General features: G+C 37.5%; 2 protein-coding genes across 2 annotated transcripts; one reads left to right on the top strand and one right to left on the bottom strand.

The window, feature by feature from the left end:
- Positions 1–588: 588 nt before the first annotated feature.
- On the bottom strand, positions 589–8,957 carry LOC127167022 (E3 ubiquitin-protein ligase RNF182). Its single transcript, XM_051112820.1, has 2 exons — positions 8,491–8,957; positions 589–2,444 (listed from the first exon to the last, which is right to left on the bottom strand). Exon 2 carries the CDS (start codon positions 1,764–1,766, stop codon positions 1,023–1,025), a length of 744 nt encoding a protein of 247 aa, XP_050968777.1. The 5' UTR covers positions 1,767–2,444; positions 8,491–8,957; the 3' UTR covers positions 589–1,022.
- Positions 8,958–12,384: 3,427 nt separating this feature from the next.
- LOC127167018 (nuclear factor of activated T-cells, cytoplasmic 2) lies at positions 12,385–22,940 on the top strand. The gene is made up of 10 exons (XM_051112813.1): positions 12,385–12,670; positions 13,196–14,066; positions 14,318–14,486; positions 15,059–15,261; positions 16,180–16,352; positions 17,041–17,181; positions 18,970–19,025; positions 19,099–19,231; positions 19,315–19,851; positions 22,612–22,940. Exons 1-10 carry the CDS (start codon positions 12,574–12,576, stop codon positions 22,656–22,658), a joined length of 2,427 nt encoding a protein of 808 aa, XP_050968770.1. The 5' UTR covers positions 12,385–12,573; the 3' UTR covers positions 22,659–22,940.
- Positions 22,941–23,098: the final 158 nt, after the last annotated feature.

Below are 23,098 nucleotides of genomic sequence, written 5' to 3'. Positions count from 1 at the left end.
AAACGCATGGAAGCTGTTAAATCATATAGAGAAGGACGCAATATTTTGACAAACTAAAGTTAACTGGTGGTAAAGATACGGCCAAGCAGTATTAATTCAGATAGTAGCCTAATATTTCACCTACCTGACTGGAAATCATAAGAACAAACACGAATGTTGTCACGATTCTTTCCCTGGAAATCCTGGTTCAGTTTGACCAACCACAAACCCATTTTGTTCCTCAGTTATTTGCAGTCTTCTCCTAACTTTTGGCAGGCTATAGTACTCCAATTTTTTTTTCCTGATCCGACCGATTAGTACAGCTCAAAACATAACAATAATTGACCATTTTGAGCAGCGATGGTCAGCAAAATATTCAGTGCCGCCAATTGATGACTTGTCATGAAAACACTCTAGTGTTCAAGCATGGTAAGTGTACTTAAGTTTACTCTAGACTTCTGTTAGATATGGAAGTATTTTTATTGAATATCTAACAGGTTGCTTTAAAGTATTTGTTCATTCTCATAGCAATGACAAACACAAATTCACTTATTTTACATATACGTTACAGCTTGGCCATTGACATGCCTTACAAAGGCAACTAGGAACTTCAACGAGAACATTGAGACAGTGATTGAAATTATACCACAGATATTCATAAGATAACAGAAAACGAAGAAATTCATCTAGAGTATTGTCGAACACATCCTGTGGTTTTCCATATTAAAGTGTGGAAGGACTTCATTCTCTGTTGCGTGTTATTTATATCACAGTTGTTGAAGACCCATCAGGTGAGCTAGACACAATACAAAACCACAGCGATCTGATGCAGTCCCAAATCAATACCTCCAGCTTGCATCAAAGTCAAGTATAGTTGGCCCTGCGTACAACGTGAGGTGAGTTACAAGAAGTTCACTGGTAGATGCTGGTATAATCTGGTGCGGCGGAAAAAAAACGGGATGTCTGGGAATAGCAGATATGCATCAGTCATTTGGCTTTTGTTTGTTTACAGGTCTCGCTAGTCCAAAGATCAGCAAGGGATGTTATGTGGCGATGGCCTCCATGATCTCATGGCACAGACATTGGCAGAAGCCGTAGAACACGCAAAGGACCAGGGTGGAGGGCACTAGGCTAACCAAGATCACCCCCATCGTGAGCTGCTGAATCATCAGCAAGTAGATTCCAAGTGGCAGCGAGCTAAAATAGACCAGGCAGAGGAAACCCATCAGAAAGCGAGGAACCGAACGAGACGTCCAAGCCCGGCACTTCTGCACGGGGAGGTGGCAAGGCAAGGAGTCCAAGCTGGCTGGCCGGTACAAGCGTACCATATTCAACATGCTCATAGAGTCAGAGGACTGTGACTCTCCAGGGACTTCCATGATTGTGATGACGAGGCAATCGGAGGAGCTGTGGGCTTGCTCGCCTCCACTCAGGCTGTTGGGCGTTAAAAGGACCTCGCCGCTGGGTGTGGTGCCGGTCTTCCGTGCCCGATCCTGATAAGTCAGGATAGCCAGAATGTTGCTGTCATCTTGAAGCAACCAGATCTCCTCGTCGGGGACGTGAGTTTCGTGCCGACAGAAGGGGCAGCTGATGATGCTCGGAGACGAGTCCAGCTCCACCATCTTCTTGAGGCATTTGGCACAGACGCGGTGCAAGCAGCTCAACACCTTGGGCTTGCGGGCTCGGGTGTCAAAGCGATTGTAGCAGATCTTGCACTCCAGCTCCTCCACAGTATAAATCACCGGCGCCTGGGAGCCCTCAGTCTCCGAGTCTGACTTCTGGCTCATCCTGAGAGATGGAGCGCGGACACAGCTGAGAAGAGCCAGGAAGCAGGTGCAAATGCTCAAATTAAGCAAATTTTAGTATGCTATAGGAGCAGCACCTGAGCACCGTCCTTGTAGCCCTTGTTTTTCTGCTTTGTTTGATTTTCACCAACAGGGATTGGTTAAATTCATCTTTTCTAGAGCTTGCAGAACATGCTGATTAGAAGTCTACGGAAAGCTTAACATTGTACATATGTCCATGATATGACACCCTGATGCATTTACGACAAACAGATTATGCTAAAATACAACAACACGGAAATTCAGTGCATGCTAAATGAGGATCTTCATTCACTGTCTGGACTCAAAAACTTACTTTGTTTAGTGCAAGACAAAACTGAAGAGACAATAAAGAAATCAAGTCAGTTGACACCAAAAAAGTCCAAAAATATTCCATAGCAGGGCTGTCAAGCATCTGCCAGTTCATTTGAAATTAGTCCAGAATGAGTCCAGACCCAGAGCGTGTTTTCGCCTTGTTATCCATAGCTGATTCTGGAAGAATCGCAGATTCAGATCAAGTCAGCAGAATCATCCTGTACGCTGCCAGATATTTTCTTCTTCCAGTAATGGCTACACTTGATTATGACCTTCGACTATGAATGCTCATATTGTCCTTGCAGTTCTTGAGGCTCTTTGTTCATTCTGCAACAAAATGAGAGAGGAGAGAGAGGAGTTATCTAGATGAGAATGCAATTGTTTGCAAATGTTAACACTTTGCAGCAGATCTGAAGAACGCGAAAGGGAATAGCTTGATATCTGCACTTACCTTTGTGAGTAAAACCCTTCTAGTGTCATTGAGCCAGCAGCACTAAAAACCTTTTGCATTCATCAAGCCCTTCCTATCAGGGATATAGATGTCAACATAGGGGTGGGTGTGTTTGATGGAAAGCATGCACACCACCCGCAAAAACAGTTTTAGTTGTTCCTCACAATATTTACGTTAGTGCCTGACTGTTTTAATGTCAAATACTTTTAGCTATCTTTTGAATAGCAAAGATGTATGTTTCATTGATTGGCTAAAATAGCGCTAAAGGAGATCCTCAGATGCGTGGTGAAGCGTTCAAGCAGGAGGCCATATAAAGTTGATTATATATGTAATTAGCTCCTGTATTTCCTGATTCCCTGCGGACGTGACTCACTCCGATCTGACAGAGAGGCAAACAAGTGATGCAAGTGGATGTTAACGAGAGCGGCAAACATGCAAATTTAATTTCCCACTACGAAACATTTCATTGTTTTTCCTCCTCTCTCTTTCCATGTCTCAAAGCGCAGGTTGTTCGAATTTGAAGCCGGTCTATAAATAGCATGCGTGCGGTGCTAGAGGATACAGCGTCCCCCCCCAACCTTGATGACTGTGATAAGGACTGTCACACACTCGCACACACACTCATGTCCAACAGTCGAGGACGCAGCGATGCGCTGAAATTATGACTTTGACATTGTATGGCAGCTTGTCTCTAAGGGTTCCTCAGCTAGGTCATGTAAATGGCAGCAGAGTCTGTTGAATAAAAGCTAGTGGGTCAAAACTGACATCCAAGATGAAGCGAGAGGAGCGAAGGTTAAAAGAACGCAACCGTCATATAGAATTTATTTGCCGTTAAAACGGCAGCGAGTCAATACATGCTAAAGGCGCATCTACATTTAGCTGAGTAATCAATGCAGTTGCAGAGGAATATATTAACTGTGTTATACTTGGCTGCAGACATGGTTGCAGTTCTCAGAGGCTTGTAAATGAAGACCTTTATTCAGATGAAGAACGTGCTATTTTTAAATGCAATTTGTGTGATGTTGAAATTCAGAGGCTGGGTCTGAATTTATCATCATGTTGGCTTTAAAAAAGCATTGGCAAGAAATCGAGTATGCGTAGCCTGGAATGACAAACATATGCATCTGCCTAAATTAGTTAATACTGCTATTTACAGACCATGTCTTATAAAAAAAAAAATGTCAGAATGACACTTTGCCTCAAAAAAAAAAACCCCACTTTATTATTATTACATATTATGGACAAAAATGTGCTTAGTTGTCATGAAAATGTCATTGCAAAAAATCTTAGTGGTCCTAAAATAATTGTCTAAAAATAAATGTAATTTTCTTATTTTGAGGTAAAATGCACATGTTTTGTGATACTCACTCATGAACTCTCAATCCTGAGGTCTGTAATGAAAAATCAATTTCTATTTACTTAAACCATTGTGCGTTCAGGATATCTAAAGTGTCTTGTTTCTAAAATAATTGAATTTGAATAGCGATAATGATGAGAAGTGTCAGTTGGTGTTTGTCATCTTGCTTTGGTGACCTGTAGTGCCAGTAACCGCAGGAGACGATTGCGTCTGTGTGTAGGCTATGTGTTTGTGTGAGAAGCGGAAATAAAGATGCAAGGGGCGTTCACAGGAAAACACCATCTGTGTCCTGGTGCTGTGGGTTACATAAATAATACCAGTTCACCTGCCTGCTCCAATGTTTACGTCAGCCTTTTGAAGAGCATGCAGACCTTCTGAAATGCTTCTTATTTTCAATGTTAGTTTGAATGTATAAACCTTGATTTTTAGCTAATTTAGCAGCAATAACAACTTCATGTTAAGTTTAAATGTGAGAAAAAAAGACTAATGATAATGAAGCTCTGAGTTTAGACCCTAGATGCATAACTAAAGGTTGACAACCGACGCTTACAAACCACTGACTGAGTAGCTCAGTTATATATGCCAATAAAGCCTGTTTTAAAAACAAGAAATAACTACGTATGGCTTAAAAATGAACAAGAGTACACCCATTTGTTTTATGTTTTCAGATTAAAATTTGCATTGACAGTGGATGTTTAACATGCCAAAGTGCAATGACCTTTAGAAAACGGACCACCCTCATGCCCACCATAGTTCCTCTGGGATGTTCCTATATACAAGTTATGACGTGGTGTGCGTTCAAGTGATTTTGGTCAGAATAAAATGGATGCGTCATGTTTCTTTCTCTCTTTTTCAGTTCCTAGGCAGGAAGCTTTTTTGCAGTAGTGTCACAAATGCACATTAGTATGTAATTGATGCTTGAGAATTACAGGAGGGTAACAGGACTGAAACTAAATTCTGCAGGAAGGTGCAGGTCTCCTTGCAAAGGAGCATTTAAAACTGACAGAATGAGGAAAATCATAAAATCTTCAACCCAAAAGCAACAATATTCTCTACTAGTAGCAGAATTAGAATCCAAATATTAGGGGTCGACCAATACATATTTTTCAGGGCTGATGCCGATACTGAATATTACAGATCAAGCAGACCAATAACCGATATTTTCTGTCTGGTGTAAAAATGCATAATGTCAAAATGTAAAACAAGGTTTCTGACAAAAACGTTCTTTTAAAGTTTTGCTTTTAAAAAATGTAATCAGAAAATCGTTTTTTAAAATGACCGATACCGATAACCATAAAAATGCTTAATATCGGTGCCGATAATCAGTCGACCCCTACCAGATAGTATTTACAACCTTTTTTATTTCTGACAAAAACTCTTTAAATGCTTTTAAACTATTTAATCAGAAAATCGGTTTTGAAAATGACTGATACGATAACCATAAAAATGCTTAATATCTGTGCCGATAATCAGTCGACCCCTACCAAACAGCATTTACAACCTTTTGTATTTCTGACAAAAAAACTTTCTTTAAATGCTTTTTAATTATTTGGTTTGAAAATGGCTAATATTTTGGTTTTGAAAATGGTCGATAACCATAAAAATGCTTAATATCGGCACTGATAATTGGTCGACCCCTACCAAATAGCATTTACAACCTTTTGTATTTCTGACAAAAAAACTCTTTAAATGCTTTTAAATTAATTTATCAGTAAACTGGTTTTAAAGATGGCCGATAACCATAAAAATGCCTAATATGGGCACTGATAATTGGTCGACTCCTACCAAATAGTATTTACAACCTTTTTTCTTTCTGACAAAAACTTTCTTTAAATGCTTTTAAACTATTTAATCAGAAAATCGGTTTTGAAAATGGCTTTTAAATTATTTGGTTTTGAAAATGGCCGATAACCATAAAAATGCTTAATATCTGTGCCGATAATCGGTCGACCCCTACCAAATAGCGTGTACATCCTTTTGTATTTCTGACAAAAAAAAAAAAGTTTTTAAACTGCTTTTAAATTATTTTATCAGTAAACGGGTTTCGAAGATGGCCGATAACCATAAAAATGCTTAATATCGGCACTGATCATTGATCGACTCCTACCAAATAGCATTTACAACCTTTTGTATTTCTGTAATGTGATGTGTTTCCAAGTCTAACTCATATTCAGTTAGTTAAAAATGGACTTTTATCCATTTTATCCATCAGGAACCCTCTTGAAAGGCCACCAGCACATATTTGAGCAGGCTTTTTGAATGAGACATGAAAGCTAAAGGTCAAGTTCATCCTCAAGAGTGACTCCCTCATATATCACTGGTAACAGTGCTTCAAATTTATTGTTATTTCCTGTTGTTTCAGTAAATAGCTTTAAATTACTGTGAACTATTGGCAAGATTGTAGAAAGGCTACATTACAACGGTAATGGAAATAGTTATGTGGCCCGGTCATGTCAGACAAAAAGTTAGTTCATATTATGATTATGAATGTATAATTTAACTACAAAATAAGACCAAGGATGAGTATTAAGACAGGGTGAACCTAATTTTGGCATCTTGGCATCTGTCATTTTGACAGGAATGAGGTGTGTTATCAGCCAGCAATGCATCTACGATTGATTTCTGTGCAAAACCGAAGAGGCCAAATGCACAATACAGGTAAATAAACCTCCTATCAATTCATTCTGACCAGTAATTTAATTTCTGCCAGAACTGACAGGACCTCATCGCACCCAGCGGAGCTGTCCAGACATCAGCACTAAATGTACCTTTGTCTTGACAACTGAATGGAAGGATATCAGACTGTCCAGCAAAACAAGGTAAGTAACAAAGATGAACTGCAATAGAAGCATTACAGATATATTTTCTGACCAGTTCAGCTTTTGAAAACAATAATAAAGAGTTGTTATTAAATATAGTGTGCAGCTTATAAGGTTTCTTTTACAACCAAATTCATTTTGAAGCACAGCCTTATTTTATGTCACTTCTGGCTATGCAGTAAAAAATGCTTGTTTTTTGTAGTTGTTGTTCCTGATTTAGTGTGACAGCTCAGTGGTGATTTCACATTTGAGTTAGCCGTTCTATTCACTGAAGCGCAGGTATAAAACAGTCCAACCCACACAGGTAACCCGTGGCCTAGTTTACAGTGACCCTTTCTGAGTCCTAGAAGAAGGGGTACATCTGTGGGCCCAGATTTGCAGTAGAGATATTTTGCAATGTAACTAAAAGTCCTAAATGATCAACCCATCCTCAAGTGACCGCTGGGTTTGGCCAAGACATGCCATTTCGCAATCGGGAACATTGCCAAGGCTGAACGCTGTCGCCATAAATAAGTGTAATCGGGGCTGAGGTGCAAAGCACTTCTTAGAATCTTTCCATCTTTAGAACACTCTCGCATACTTTTCACGAAAGCCAGAATTGCATCCTTCTGATGCTTTTAAACATGCATTATAGTTTTAATAACATGCTTGTGTCTTGCATCTAACACTGTCTCTTTAAAGTGGCAGACTCTATTAATGATGGCGTTTGAGAGGCTTTTTCAGTGAGGTAATTACAATTCATCCTCCACATAAGACATTATATAACATGCTAAGACTCACTCTCTCTCTCTCTCTCCATAGTTCTCTCAATGACTGTATTCACAGTTCATTAGTGAGAAGTCTGATACTGCTAGATATCGTGCTCAATACAATAACTCTTCAAATCATTCAATCAGCTCTTGACAACTGATTTGTGCATAATATAATTTATTTATTAACCATTTTGGGGTGCAGACTCATTCTCAGAATGAGCTCGAGTAATTTTCACATCCATCAGTTAAAATATTAAAGATATAATTATTGAGAAATAAGTGCAATGTGAATTTGTCATGGAGCCAGTAACGTCAGGTTAACCATAAATGACAAGATCTATAGAAATTATGTTTAATTACATGAGCTGTTTATAAAAACCTTAAAGTAAGAGACTGTTTCATCATATTACTAATCGAACTAATACAATTCAGCATCAATGAACAGTCTCAGCGATCACTATTTTGCATCATTTAGCTACAAAAATATTTAGTAGCTGCTATTTTTATATTTTTATGGTTTAGGATCCAACAGGTATTCAATATTCATCGATGCGAGTGGGTTTTATTAGAGCAACGGACAAACAACAAATGCACAGATATTATAAAACGATTCTAGTTTTTGCATTAAACAAACACAAGTAGCGGCTAATCGCATAAATAACGAAATCTGTCGCGCCATACGATTGTTTTGTTATGGATGATTCTACACCGCGCCGTCGCTTTTTTAACTCATAAGCCGTTTTAGTATTTAAATGACAGCTCGGATAAATCTAATTAATTATTCAAACTAATTTTCCTCACATGTTTGCCTTTGGAAAAAAGTCGCGCTCCGCGGCGTCGTAGATGTCAATCGAATGCGTTGCGCTGAAACGTTGATTATGCGTTAAACGCATATAAACATTTGATTTGACTTCATAATTTAAAGACCAGACTCAAGGTTTATATCACAAGCCGTAAACGTTTATAATCCGCAGTTATCGCCAATGACACTCACCCTCAGGTCTTGATTGCGGCTCGAAAGCCGTCATTTCCAGCTTCGTCCCTCCAGTGCAATGCAAGAATCGCTATTACCGCCACATTTTCCTTTTCTCGTCGCTTTGTGGTGAGTCACAGTCAATCTTGAGGTCCCATCTGTCTGACCACAACTGCTACATCCCCCTCATTGCGGTAATGCTACAGCATCAGAAGCTGCACGGATTTCTCCTCAGTGGTTGCTGTGGCAACAGGAGCCAGCGCGGGCTCCGACCGGTGTCCACCGAACTAACGCGTTTGACTTTCTCTTACCGGACTCACGTGAGCACTGGACTGCGAAGACGGTGATGATAGACAGGCTCCTTTGACGTTGATTCGTTTGTGTTTTTCAGACACGCGAGGATAATTTGACAATTGCTTTGACGTGCATTGATAAAAATAAACTCATCAAGCGCATATTAAATCTACTGTGCAATAATATTAATTAATTGTTTTTTTCTTGAGACAAGGTCAGTGTGTTTTAAGAAATACATTTATTTTATCATTGTCTGGATGCTCTTTTGTCAGTGGTGTTACACTTGGGAACCTGTAACACCCCTGACAGTAACACTGTGAAATTACCTTATTGAATCACTTAACATGGCGGATGACACAGCAAAAACAACTAGATTAACAACCTGTCATAAAAGCATAATGGTAACAGCATTGACAATGACCCTCAAAGCATGCAGCTGTGAAATAAAGCGGAGAAAGATGGTGGCATGGCAGGGATGCAAGGAAATAATACACTGAATCTGAAAAAAGTAATGTTGTTATGATCCTAAATGCTGGGGGTTAACATTAAATAAAACATGAAATAAATGAATAGAACTAAAGCAAAAAAAAACACAGTTTTATTTATTTACATTGTTTTCTGTATATAAATGTGTAGTCGAATTGCACATTAATAATTATAAATTATTTATTATATTTGTTAACATGTAATTAAACAAGGATTATTGGAGGTTACAATAAAATAGATTTAATTCAGAATTTAATTTTTAATTGAATGTTTTTGTGTGTGTGTGTGTGTGTGTGTGTGTGTGAAATTTACTAGCAATTTACAATACTTTAGCATGTACTCGAACAGTAAGATTTTTATGTTTAATGTCTCTTCTGCTCACCAAGCCAGCATTTATTTGATCGAAAGCTTAGCAAAAACAGTAAAATTGTGAAACAGTTTTACTATTTAAAATAACTGGTTTCTATTTAAATATGTTTTAAAACGTAATTTATTCCTGTGATTTCAAAGCTGAATTTTTAGCATCATTACTCCAGTCACATGATCCTTCAGAAATCATTCTAATACTCCGTTTTGTTGTTTAAAAACATTTATTATTATTATTATTATTATTGTGCTGAAAAGAGCTGAGTAGAAATTTTCAGGTTTCTTTGATGAGTAGAAAGTTCAGAAGAATCTTTTGTAACGTTATAAATGTCTTTATCATCACTTTAAGGCATCCTTGCTAAATAAAAGTATTAATTTCTATTAATTTCTATAATTTCTGCCCCATTGAATGGTGTAGTGTATAATGTTACAAAAGCTTTTTATCTGAGATAATTGCTCATCTTTGGATCTTTCTATTCATCAACGAATCCTGGAAAAAAATGTACTTAACTGTTTTAGCCCCTTTTTTACTTCACTATATTACAAATAAATCCTAATCATGACAAACTATACATCGTTGGAAAGGTCTAAGACTCCTAAATAGATATTTTACCATATTTTTGTGTTAGAAATTATGTAGGAAAAGTAATAGATTAATATATGTCGAGTGCCGATTAAAAATCGACATCATAACATGAGTTCTGACCTTTGTCACAAAAGACTTTCTTCATTGCCTTTTTCCCCATCATGCTTTAAATATCATAAGAAATTATATATCAGCTCAAAACTTAAAATCTCAAAATTCATCCCTTGAAAGGCATTTTAAAATCAGATATTGCATCACCATGGAAAATGTACATCAAAATCATATTACAAAATGTTTTCATTCATGAATTATAAAAATTTAAGTCTGGATAGTGCATTTTTATGTCTGTGTTCAAAAATGGGAGTGGCAGTTAAAGGGTTAAATACTGATAATAATAATGATGATGATAAATGTTTCTTGAACAGCAAATCAGCATACACTGTAAAAAACAATTTGTTGAGTCAACTTAAAATAATTTGTAACCTGGCTGCCTTCAAATTTTAAGTTCAGTCAACTCAAAAAAAGTTATTCAAATTGAAATGTTAAATTATACTAAGTGACAACTTAGATATTTGAGTTGAATCAACTTAAAACTTTAAGGCAGCTGGGTTACTTACCCATCTGTTAAGTTTAGCAAACACAAATATCTAAGTTGTTACTTAGTACAACTTAACATTTCAAGTTGACTAAACTTATTTTAGACTGAACTTAAAATTTTAAGGCAGCAGGGTAACAAATTATTTTAAGATGACTCAACAAATTGTGTTTTTTATTTTTTACAGTGTACACTGTAAAAAACAATTTGTTGAGTCAACTTAAAATAATTTGTAACCTGGCTGCCTTAACATTTTAAGTTCAGTCAACTCAAAAAAAGTTTATTCAAATTGAAATGTTAAATTATACTAAGTGACAACTCAGATATTTGAGTTCAATCAACTTCAGATTTTAAGGCACCTGGGTTACTTACCCATCTGTCAAGTTTAGCAAACACAAATATCTAAGTTGTTACTTAGTACAACGTAACATTCCAAGTCGACTAAACTTATTTTAGTTGACTGAACTTAAATTTTTAAGGCAGCGGAGTAACAAATTATTTTAAGCTGATTCAACAAATTGTGTTTTTTATTTTTTACAGTGTAGTAGAATGATTTCTAAAAGATCACGTAACACTAAAGACTGCAGTAATGATGCTGAAAATTCAGCTTCGATCACAAGAATAAATTTCATTTTAAAATATATTTAAATAGAATACAGCTATTTCAAATAGTAAGAATATTTTACAATATTACTGCTTTTGCTGTATTTTGGATCACAGAAGTACAGGCTTGGTGAACAGAAAGGAAACATTTTGCTGTTCAAAAACATTTGACTGGTAGTGTACATACATAAATATACAAACAGACTGGTTTTTTTTTTTTAAATCTGTGCTTTGAAAATGGATTTTTAATTGTGCACTTTCTCATGCAGTGTGATCTGTCACTGCTGTCACTCCTTAAAATGTCATGTCAAGTACTCATTTTGATGAAAGCGACGCTTTCAAAGGTCAGTCCAGCAGATGGCGCCATTGTTGTTGCTAAGGAACACCGACCCTTATAAGGTGACACGAGGATGGACAGGTGTAAACGGCAGGAATCACTATAAAAACAAAAAGACTCGCATCATTTGCACCTGTCATTCTAAAAATATCCGCGGTGCCTTTAAGAGTCTGAAATAATAGATTTATTCCAACAGGCTATTTCCCATAACAGACTTTAACCATTAAGGCCTAAAACGTTATTAAAACGATAATAAACAAGCAGCACAATGAAAGCATAAAATTATGCTTAAAATATGTTTTGGGCTTTACTGATTAATTTAAAACCAATTAAAATATGTCTATGCGATTAAGAAGATTAAGTAAATATAAGGTTGAGCTTTTTTTTGTTTGTTTGTTTTTGTTTATATCTGAGGTTGAGGTCGTCAGACTGTTAGTGCTACTTATTACAGTAAATAGACACCTGCTCTACGTGTTAAAACTAACCGATTTTACTCATTAGCAGTTCTGAGAACAATTTCGGTAACTTTCTGACGAAATAATCACATACATGTTTGTTGTATTCTGGTTTCAGACGCAGAGGTTTGTGAGGGAGTTTCTTTTCAAACAGGAAGCTGCTCAGCATCTCTCGCGCTCTCACACGCACTCGAATCATTAGTAGAGCGGGAGTGCGCTGAGTGACAGTTCGTTCCGTTGCCCTAGAAACTAAACTAACTATCGATAACCGTTATTATCTCGGAGAAAACTGTCCTGGGATCGATTAACTGCAACTTTTTCCTTTATTTTTGACTTTTAAAATTAATTTCAGCGAGGGAAGGTTTGCTTAAAAACGTGTCCAATGAGTAATTTATACGAAAATCTCGACGGTCAAGAAGAACTGGACTTTCCATTACTTTTTCTGTATAACCAACCTGACTTGCCCCAGGATGACCAAGGTTAGTGGATATCATTAATTATTACTCATCATCATTTTTAACTTTTCACAGTCTTTCCTCCCATATCAACTGTTTTTTTAAATGTCATTTTATGATTTATCATATTTTAAGTGCATACAAAACAAATAACCGTCATTAATCGTTTTCCTTACAAAAGGAAAACTAGTAAATACACTTTATCATACCGTGGTACTGCATTATTACTAACACGCTACTCCAAGATTATTAAAAGAACAACTGCAATTAGCCTGCTATTTTATTAGTGTTATCATGGTATTACCATGGTACTGTTTTGCTTTGCAGAGTTGGAGATGCATAGTTAGGTTTAAAAGTAGGTTACACACATTATGTGAAACCAAAGATGTAGTGGAAACTTTCACTGCAGCAAACCGTTTAGTTCTCTAGTGTTGGAGCCTAGTTATTTACAGGAAACTTTCTGTACACATCCGGCTGATTATAAATCTAAATATACACAGGTGAAATGTAGTGAAACGGTTATTAATGTGTTTTTTGAATTTGTTTTAGTTGATGACACTGGCATCCCCTCCAACCACGGTGCGAATCAAACCTCTCCAATTGTTCATCTGTACGATGAGGAGCCTGTGCCACAGCTTTCCCATCGTCTCCCCAACGATGACCTTCTCACCTACGGCCAATCTGAGCTTAGGCAGTCTCTCGGACACTCCTCCTTGTATGGCAGCCACCCTGGAGCGCCCCAAGGCAATGGCCCGAGAATTGAAATCACCTGCCCTGACCTCTACCATAATGACCATGTCCACACCAACCCTGTGAACATCAGTCGGCCCATGCTTGACATCCCTTACAGAGAGAACCAGTGCCTCAGTCCGGCTAGTAGCACGTCCTCTACTAGCTGGCATTCGGATGGCTATTCACCTGGAACATACTCCCCCTGCATCTCTCCTGGAGTTGGTGAAGGAAGCCTAGTCGGGGTGACCGAAGCAGTCCTTTGCCCCATGCTGCAGGCCATCCAAGCTTCGGGTTCTCCCAACACGTCCCCTCGCACCAGCATCACAGAAGACACCGTGTTGGACCGCCGCCCCACCTCTCCACGTTCCCGCTCGGCTTCTCCGCAGGGGAAACGCACTTACGCAGAGTACGAGACCCAGAGATCTCAAAGCCCCCGTTTTGCCCGAGACGAGCCCGCCGAGTTCTATCCGCTGGCGAACTTGGAGGATTCAATGAGCAGCCTCAGCAACAGCTTGACTAAACCAATCCCTACTAAGATCGTCCGACCTAATCTAGAGTATTCTGTGTACACGGAAAGCCAGGCGGGCATGTTCCCAACTGTGACGGAAGTGAAAAAAGAATACACTATGGATTCGTGCTATTACATGCCTGCCAACTGGTCCAGTCAGGCTCTCGCAGGGGTTTGTAGGTATGATATAATCGATCAATAAATCGGTCCAGTGACAAAGCAACAACCTTACGTTTGTTCATTTAACACTTATTTACACTCGTAAAAGTATAGGTTCAATATGAACTAGAATCATCATGCATCACATTAAAATGTTTGCATATCTACATCTGTGACCCCTATGCATTTTTATTCCCAGAATCTGCTTATTATTAAGTTACTAAACAAGTGATCTGATGGTTATTGTGACTAAACAGTATCTCATCTCTTAGTATGCCGATGACCGCCTTGCCTGCGTTGGACTGGCCTCTTCCCAGCAGCACTGAGCAGTATGAGCTGAGGATAGAGGTTCAACCCAGACAACACCACCGGGCCCACTATGAGACAGAGGGCAGCCGAGGGGCCGTCAAAGCATCTGCCGGAGGCCACCCTTTAGTTCAGGTAAAACGAGGACAGTGCTTTGTATTTAGAAGAAAAGTCAAAGGCGTGGGAGGGTGGAGGGCGGAGGGTGGTTGGTTTTGTTTGGTTTTGTAAGGATGCGTGGTGAGCGAATATAACAATTCTCGAGAAACGCTGTGTGTGAAAATGTGCGTGAACGCTTGTGAGAACGATTGAAAGTGTGTCGGCGAAACTGAGACGACTGTCAGTGAAGAGGTTGATAAGAGAAACAACGAGGAGATAGAGAGAGAGAGATAATGCAATGATTGTGGTGACATTATTTCCCTGTTACATCATGAAGTGCTGTGTCCACATTTAGGGAAATGAGGATCCGTGTTTTTGTCGTGGCTATCGCTGAGACAATATGTCATATCATCTACACTGACTAAACCTTTCACTCAGCTAGTGTGCATATCTCAAATGGAGTATCCGCATCATTACTGTTGAGAATTAAGATAAATGACTTCACACATCCACTAAAAATAACCAAAACACTAAATGCAACCACAATCAAACTTTTAAATGCTAGTGTTAAGCACGTACAGATATAAACTGTGGTTTACGAACTGTCTCAGTTGCGAGGGTACACCGGGACGGAGCCGCTGGCTCTACAGGTCTTCATCGGCACGGCTGACGACAGGAACCTCAGACCTCACGCCTTCTACCAGGTCCACCGCATCACCGGCAAGACCGTCACCACCAACAGTCAGGAACGAACGCTGAATGGAACCAAGATCCTAGAGGTGCCATTGGAGCCCAAGGAGAACATGAGAGCTGTGTAAGAGCATGATAACATCACCTATAGACGACTGGGGCAAGTTGTCACAACGGGGAAGTTATCCGATATACAGTAGCACAAATCCAGCAGTGGTTTTAAGTGTAAATTTGGATCATTTGTGTGAACTTTATCCTCCAAACTAATTTATTATTTAACATTTCTTTTGACAAAAACAATAGCTTTTACATTTTTTGTGTCATGAATTTGCATCATGAAGTTTTATACTATATAATTGTTTAAATGTAGCTGAAGCCATTAAATAGCTTCATTATATACATTTATTATGGCAGTTTTTCTTAGTGACAACTTACCCAATATGTGACCCTCGACCACAAAACCAGTCATAAGAGTCAAATTTTTCCAAAATTTGGAATCTGAGGGTGCAGAAAAATCAAAATATTGAGAAAATCGCCTTTAAGGTTGTCCAAATGAAGTTCTTAGCAATGCATATTACTAATCAAAAATTAAGTTTTGATGTATATTTGCGGTCGGAAATTTACAAAATATCTGCATGGAACATGATCTTAATGATTTTTGGCATAAAAGAAAAATTGATCATTTTTACCCAAACAATGTATTTTTGCTACAAATGCCACAGGTATCTACTACTTAGGACTGGTTTTGTGGTCCAGGGTCACATATAGTGTATAAACACTCCCTTCTATTGGATAGTATTGTTTTTGGGCAATAATTGTGAAAATATTCAGGAGCGGTTTTGTAGTCTTTAATGTGCCTAAAACTGACTTTCAATAATAAACCTGGAGAAGTATTCTACGAGCCAAATTATATCTTATTTACATAGGTAGTCGATAGTTTCCATTCTTAGGCTATAAAAAAAGCCCGTAATTGATAAAACAGGAAGAGGAAGTGATAAAAGAACCAGTGATTTGCCTGCTAAATATTCTTTCACATTTTTAGAGTCGACTGTGCTGGTATCCTGAAACTGAGAAATGCCGACATTGAGCTTAAGAAAGGAGAGACGGATGTGGGGCGGAAAAACACACGAGTGAGACTGGTCTTCCGTGTCCACGTTCCTCAACCCGGAGGGCAGTGGATTTCTCTCCAAGTGGCCTCGCAGACTATTGAATGCTGTATGCATTGAAACTTTTAATTTCAAACGCACTATTTTAACCATGCATTTTAATGTATGTTTTTGCATGTATAAAATCAGTTTACATTTTATAATCTACCCCATTATAATAAGTATATTATTTAATATTATTACAATTAATTTTTTTAGATTTTACATTTATATTTTTATTTATATCTTACATTTAGATTTAATTATAATATTTTACCATATTTTATATTATTTGTGACCCTAGACCACGAAACCAGTCATGAGGTATTAATATTTTGAAATTAAAAATTTTTCCTTTGACGTATGGTTTGTTAGGATAGGACAATATTTGGCCAAGATACAACTATTTGAACATTGGGAATCTGAGGGTACAAAAAAATCTAAATATTGAGAAAAATCGCTTTTAAAGATGTCCAAATGAAGTTCTTAGGAATGCATATTACTAATCAAAAATTAAGTTTTGCTATATTTACAGTAGGAAATTTACAAAATATCTTCATGGAACTACTACTACAAACGTTACCCTACGTTTTGTGGTCCAGGGTCACATTTAATATTTACTACAAAAATCTGTAGGTTTTGGAACTGTGCATTTGTTATTTGGCCAATCAGGCACAGTTATGATGCTGATTATATCAGAATGTTGAAATATCACATTTTCAATATTAAATGTATGAATGCTCTGTGTTCTGTTACAGCTCAAAGGTCCGCTCACGAGCATCCAGCGGTAGAGCGTCAGGACTTGGACCACTGTTCGGTTCTGGGTGGACTGCAGATGATCCTTAGGGGCCAGAACTTCACATCAGAGTCCAAAGTCATCTTCTTTGAGAAAACGCATGGTGAGTAAAACTCTGCAGTGAGAGGCTTGGTCGTACTTGTTTTTATTATAAGTGCAATGGTAAACCAATGTGTATTTCAGTGGCTAATGTGGGCGTCTAGAGAGCAGAGAGGTCATCAGTGGCTCTAAAAACTATTTGGACACACCTAAAAATGACTGAATGTCTTTGTGTCAGATGATAAACTAACATTAAAGACACTTGATTTTATATTTTGTCATTTTTATGCAATAATGTTTAGACTTTAGGTGTCTAAATCCAAATGTGACTCACTATGCTGAAAGACACACAACCGTCAACGTTACGTTTATGGTTTCAGTAAAAAATGAATCGGTTAAGGTGTAAATTCAGTTAGAGAGATGTTAATCTCATTTTGCATGGATGAATAACTCTCCAAAAAGCTGACAAAGGGTGAAAGTAGATCCGCGGCTTCTGATTTTGTGCTGCAGCGTGTTAACAGATCCAGCCATCGACATGTAACTCTTTTAATATTTGACTTCTCCAAGCACTATCAGCCATCTGTGCAGAAAATTAGCATATGATTTGTTTGAAGTCGTATTGATATGCTTTGCATATGCTGAAAAATGGTGGTCCAGGCTAGAGTCAAGAGGCTCTGGGTTGCATGGTAGACTGCAATATGGTTTGGCCAACCTTTGCAACAACACAAGAGTGAAAAAAATAGATAAGCCTTGCAAAGCTTGCATAAACACACACACACACACATCTACATAGCCGCCAGTTTGTCTGTCAGTGTTTAAAGACGTCAGAAGCCTCAGAACCAACACCTACGCACTATACATAACGTTAAGGCTTTAATTATATACCAAACACCGTGTTTACTGGTGTTTGATATTAAATACTTTTGGGGAGTTGTCGTGTCTTGCTTGCATGCTTGACTCTATATGCTCATTATTTTATAATTATTATGCATGCAACTTTAATAACATCATATTATTTAAGAGTCACAAAGGTAGCAAGATGAGTTTCAAAATGCAAAGTGCTTTATATGTACATAAACATTCAAATACATATGGAAGTTGATGCATAAAAATAAAAAATTATGTATGGAAGCACCAGAAATAGTCCAAAACGTCAAGGTTATTTTTGAATGGCAGCGTCCAGCAAGAGGTTAAACGAAATCTCAGTGTCACAGAACTTGAGGACAATAGCATAGATCAGCCATGACTCACCCTGACATCCTATAGAGACTGCCTACACTTTCTGACGCAAGCAAAGTTTTAGCTGCACTTTCCATTTAGGTGTGCAGTGTGGTGCGAGAGGATGTGGTTATGCTCTGCACAGATAGCATCTACAAGCACAGAGTCTCTTTCCTTTCCTGTACTCAACGTGAGGGTTGCAGAGCAGAAGTAACACTGCAGGAGAGTGGGAGTTTCATCCACTATGCATGAAACTTTCTCTCTGTTGCCCATGTAGAACATATTTGTTGTGGCTTCCAGCATTAAATAGTGAGAATGCACATGGGCGTGTGTTTGTGAACGGAAGTAAATTAGTTCCAAGTTTAAAAAAAGTACACTACCCACTTAAAAGATTGGGGTCAGTAGGATATTTTTTTTATGTTTTTGAAAGAAGTCTCTCACCAAGACGGCATTTATTTGATTAAAAAAGTGAAATATTATTACTATTTAAAATAACTTTTAAAATCTAATTTATTCCTTTGATGCAAAGCTGAATTTTCAGCGTCAGCTAAAATGCAGATTCTAATATGCTGTTGCTTATAAACAATATATTAGATTGTCTAATGTTATTTATTGCTTTTTTTCATCATTTTAGTTGACTTACAGATATGGGAGTCTGAGGCGAAAGTTTACAGAGACAAATGCACGTCTGTAAGTACTTTTTGCGATACATGGCCTTCAATAAAACTGTTCAAAAGTTTAACACAAGTTGTGTTCTTATCAGAACCTGCTGTTCTTGGAAATCCCTCCATATCGAGACCCCAGCATATACCACCCGGTCAAAGTCAAGTTTCACGTAGTCAATGGGAAGAAGAAATGCAGCCAGCCTCAAAATTTCACCTACACGCCCCTCTCAGGTGAAACCTTCAGTTGCTAAATAAACAGATACCTCAGTTTTTAGTTTTAAGACTGATCTAATGTTTTGGATTTTCTTCTCCAGTGCCACAGATTAAAGCAGAGCCGGTTGAAGAATACCAGTATGCACAATTAGGCTGTGCCATGCATCCCATCATGGGCGTTTCTCCTCCCTCTTGCCATCTTCCAGATGGTTGCATGATGCCGACCGGCCCGTCGTACCAGCGAGGTCACTGCATGTACCCTGCTGCCCCACAACACGCACCCATCCGCTACCCGCTGGATCACACGGTGCCAGGAGTTCTCGTCGGCTCCCCGGCTCACGCAGTAGGTCACGCGACCCCTGTGTCTGCATTTGTGCCAAGCACCTACCAGCACACCATAGCGGGCGACAGCATCCAAACGGCTGCCTCTCTGTTTCCCACCCTTGATGTCTCAGAGCTGTGCTCTGCTGCGGCCCATCAAAAGGCGTACGGCTCAAGGGCGTCCCCAACCACAGGGAGATCCCCGCCGGCCCGCAGCCATCAGCAAACATACCTGCCCGTGCAGCACCAGAGAAACGTCAGTCCTGTGAGAGTCACCATCAAGCAGGAGAACCTCGATCAGGCCTATCTGGATGATGGTTTGTACACTTATTGTTCAGTAAGGTTTTGAACAGTAAGATTTTTAATGTTTTTTAAGGAAGTCTCTTCTGCTCAACAAGCCTGCATTTAATTGATCCAAAGTATGGCAAAAGCGGTACAATTTTGAAATATTTTTACTATTTAAAAGAACTGTTTTCTATTTGAATATATTTTAAAATGTTATTTATTTCCGTGATTAAAGCTGAATTTTTAGCATTCACATGATCCAGTCACATGATCATTCTAATATTCTGATTTGCTGCTCAAAAACCATGTATTATGCTTAAAAGAACTGAGTAGAATTTTTCAGGTTTCTTCGATGAGTAGAACGTTCAGAAGAGCATTTATCTGAAATAGAAATCTTTTGTAACATTATTAATGTCTTTATCATTGCTTTTGATCAGTTGAAAGCATCCTTGCTAAATAAAAGTGTTAACTTGTATAATTTCTTTCTGCAAATCAGCATATTAGAATGATTTCTGAAGCATCGTGTGACTCTGAAGACCGGAGTAATGATGCTGAAAGTTTAGATATGATCACAGGAATAAATTACATTTTAAAACATATTCAAATAGAAAGCAGTAATTTTAAATAGAAAAAATATTCCAAAATTTTACTGCTTTTGCCATACTTCGGATCAAGTAAATGCAGGCTTGGTGAGCAAAAGAGAAAAGCAGCAGAAGAAAAATCTTACTGTTCATGTCGGCGCCGACATCCTGTGTTTGAATCCCGACTCGAGGACCTTTCCAAATCCCTCTCTCCCACTTCACTTTCCTGTCAATTCTGATCTGTCCTGTCGCAATAAAGGCAAAAAATGCCAAAAAATAGATCTTTGGAAAAAAAAAAAATCTTTTGACTGGTAGTGTATAAAATTTCATATGTATAATATTTATAATAAATTCATATGTATTGTTTTTAGTTTGTTTACATCATTCACAGTGCATGGGATTGTAGTTCTTAAATTCATTAAAATCTGTAAATACACTGATTTTTAGGTACTATTTTCCTTCAAATCAAAGGTGTACATAGCAACATGCAGAAACACTTAGAACACCTTAGCAACAATGTAACAACACCACTCATGACAAGAACAAGAACACAATAGCAACTGCAAAAAAAACAAAAAAAACAACCTCTCAGCAGCTGAGTTTCGAACAGTTTTTAGTTTTTAGTTTGTTTTTTTTTAAACCTACTTGCCGATTTTTTTTAGCTTTTATTTTAAATATGTTTTTTAATTTTTTTTTTTTAGCAAGATCTTAGTTTATATGATTTTGTTTATAAATTTCTATGAGTGTATATGGTAGAAAAGTATATTTTTAGACTATAATTTTAATAACCATATTTAATTTTAGTTATTAGATTAGTTTTATCAGTTAATATAAAACTATCAAACTAAATTCTAACATAATTATCACTTGTTGTTTCAGATGATTTGAGATGTATAGTGTGTGTGTGTGTGTTTGTGTTTAATGTATGCCGCTTTTATCAGGCGGCTGTATATGGGTCAGTGCTTCAGTTCTGCCAGAGCCTGTTAAATATTGAGCTCTAACAGACCTAAAACACACACGGGGACAAACAGGACACACTATCGATCTCTCTGGAAAGCATGCAGTCACTAACTAAACTAAACGTGATCTTCATTCATGCGTTTGGTATTGTTAATATCGTGAGCCAAACTTTAATGTAATATTACACCACAGATGTAAATGTACTTTTTATTTGCGGTGGCTGCGTGGGCATTACAAAGAACCACACCCCCGCTTCAGCTTCTATTTCAGGCTGATTATACCTGTAAACGCTACCCCTCGTGTCCCCTAATCTAATTTTAGACGGAAAACTTTCCATTTTTAGCCCACTAACTTGTCTCAGCAGAACAACAGGAAGCGCGACCAAATAAAGCATGAGAGGGTCGCGGTGAGCGGGTCACACTCTCTGCTGCCAGCTAGTGGATGGTTAGTGTACTGCTGCTTCTGTTGTGGCGCAGACTGCAGTGACTGTCCGTGCATTTCAGCTCGGCTGTGTGATGATGATGCGCCATAAAATGCCTTAAAGTCTTGTTAGTACGTTTCATGGTGCATCTGATCACTTAGTAAAGTAACAGCATATAAACTCATTCATGTCTGGAACAGAAGTTTAATACTTAGTCTTTAATGATGAGTAATAGTAATAGTAATGCACACTTTAGCAAACACAGTTTCTACATGTGTTATGAAGGTATATTTAAGACTAAGTAAAGAAATAAGTTGAAGGCAACACTATACATTTAGAGTTGCATTAGCAAAAATTTGTAAAAGTTCTGATCATACTGCAAAAAAGTGATGTTCTTTGTTTTTTTGTGTTTTTTCCAGTAAAAATGTCTAAAGATTCTTAAGTTGAGATGCACAAAATGACGCAAGACAATTAATCAAAACAAAGTTTTTATATCTCATTGACAGACGTTTGTTCTTGTGTAAGCATAAACTCGTTTAGTTTCTCGGAAAACAATAATTCATCTTTATTTTGCATCTCATGCAAATATATCCTATGTCAATATTTTTGTTTTTCAATACTAACATCTAAAGATATTTTTGCGGCATTTAATGGAATGACTTTCTGAATTTAAGACTTTCTGCTCTAATTAATGAATAAAATGAATAATGAAAAAAAATGTTTAATTTTTTAAAAATTAATGATTTTTTTAATTGTGGAAGAGTGAAATAAGACTTTAAGACTGGTAGAAATCCTAAACACCACTAATGATTTTGTTTTTTATTTTACAGTGAATGCTGTTATAAAAAAGGACCTTGTTCATAAAAATAACCTCTGATGTCAATCGTGGAAAATAAATCGTCATCCTCCCTCGACATACAGCGTCATCACAGATGAAGACGTCTTTGATATCTATTTAAATGGCTAGTTTTTCATATCTATGATTTGTACACAAAAAGATGACTAATAAGATCATGTTAAGACAATATCAGTGTGCTTTAGTGTTGTTTATATATATATAAATATATAATGCCTATTTTCTCAAATGGTTTTTATTTCAAAAATTGACTTTGTAAGACATATTTATCAATGTGCATTTCAAATAAAATGTTTTAAAGTGGCTTTTTGTTTTTGAATAGTAATGCTAAAATGGATGTTGATTAGTTAGTAGCTAATAGTTTATGTAAATATTGGGTGTCTAACAGCTGAGTCAATCATTTAAATAGTTCTTGTTTATATTTGAGTCCTTAAAATTAAAAAAAAAAAACATTTCATAAA

This window comes from Labeo rohita, chromosome 6, assembly GCF_022985175.1.
Source record: "Labeo rohita strain BAU-BD-2019 chromosome 6, IGBB_LRoh.1.0, whole genome shotgun sequence".
NCBI classification, from domain to species: Eukaryota; Metazoa; Chordata; class Actinopteri; order Cypriniformes; family Cyprinidae; genus Labeo; species Labeo rohita.
Note: the sequence above shows the minus strand (reverse complement) of the source record. Positions and strands in the feature narration are given on the sequence as shown.

What these genes read in the sequence shown, in the direction of transcription:
- LOC127167022 (XM_051112820.1), bottom strand. Translation starts at nt 1,766, where the DNA reads ATGAGCCAGAAGTCAGACTCGGAGACTGAGGGCTCCCAGGCGCCGGTG.
- LOC127167018 (XM_051112813.1), top strand. Translation starts at nt 12,574, where the DNA reads ATGAGTAATTTATACGAAAATCTCGACGGTCAAGAAGAACTGGACTTT. An exon ending in GAGGCCACCCTTTAGTTCAG is followed by an intron (nt 14,487 to 15,058) that starts GTAAAACGAGGA and finishes GAACTGTCTCAG; the next exon opens with TTGCGAGGGTACACCGGGAC. An exon ending in TCAGGCCTATCTGGATGATG is followed by an intron (nt 19,852 to 22,611) that starts GTTTGTACACTT and finishes TTTATTTTACAG; the next exon opens with TGAATGCTGTTATAAAAAAG.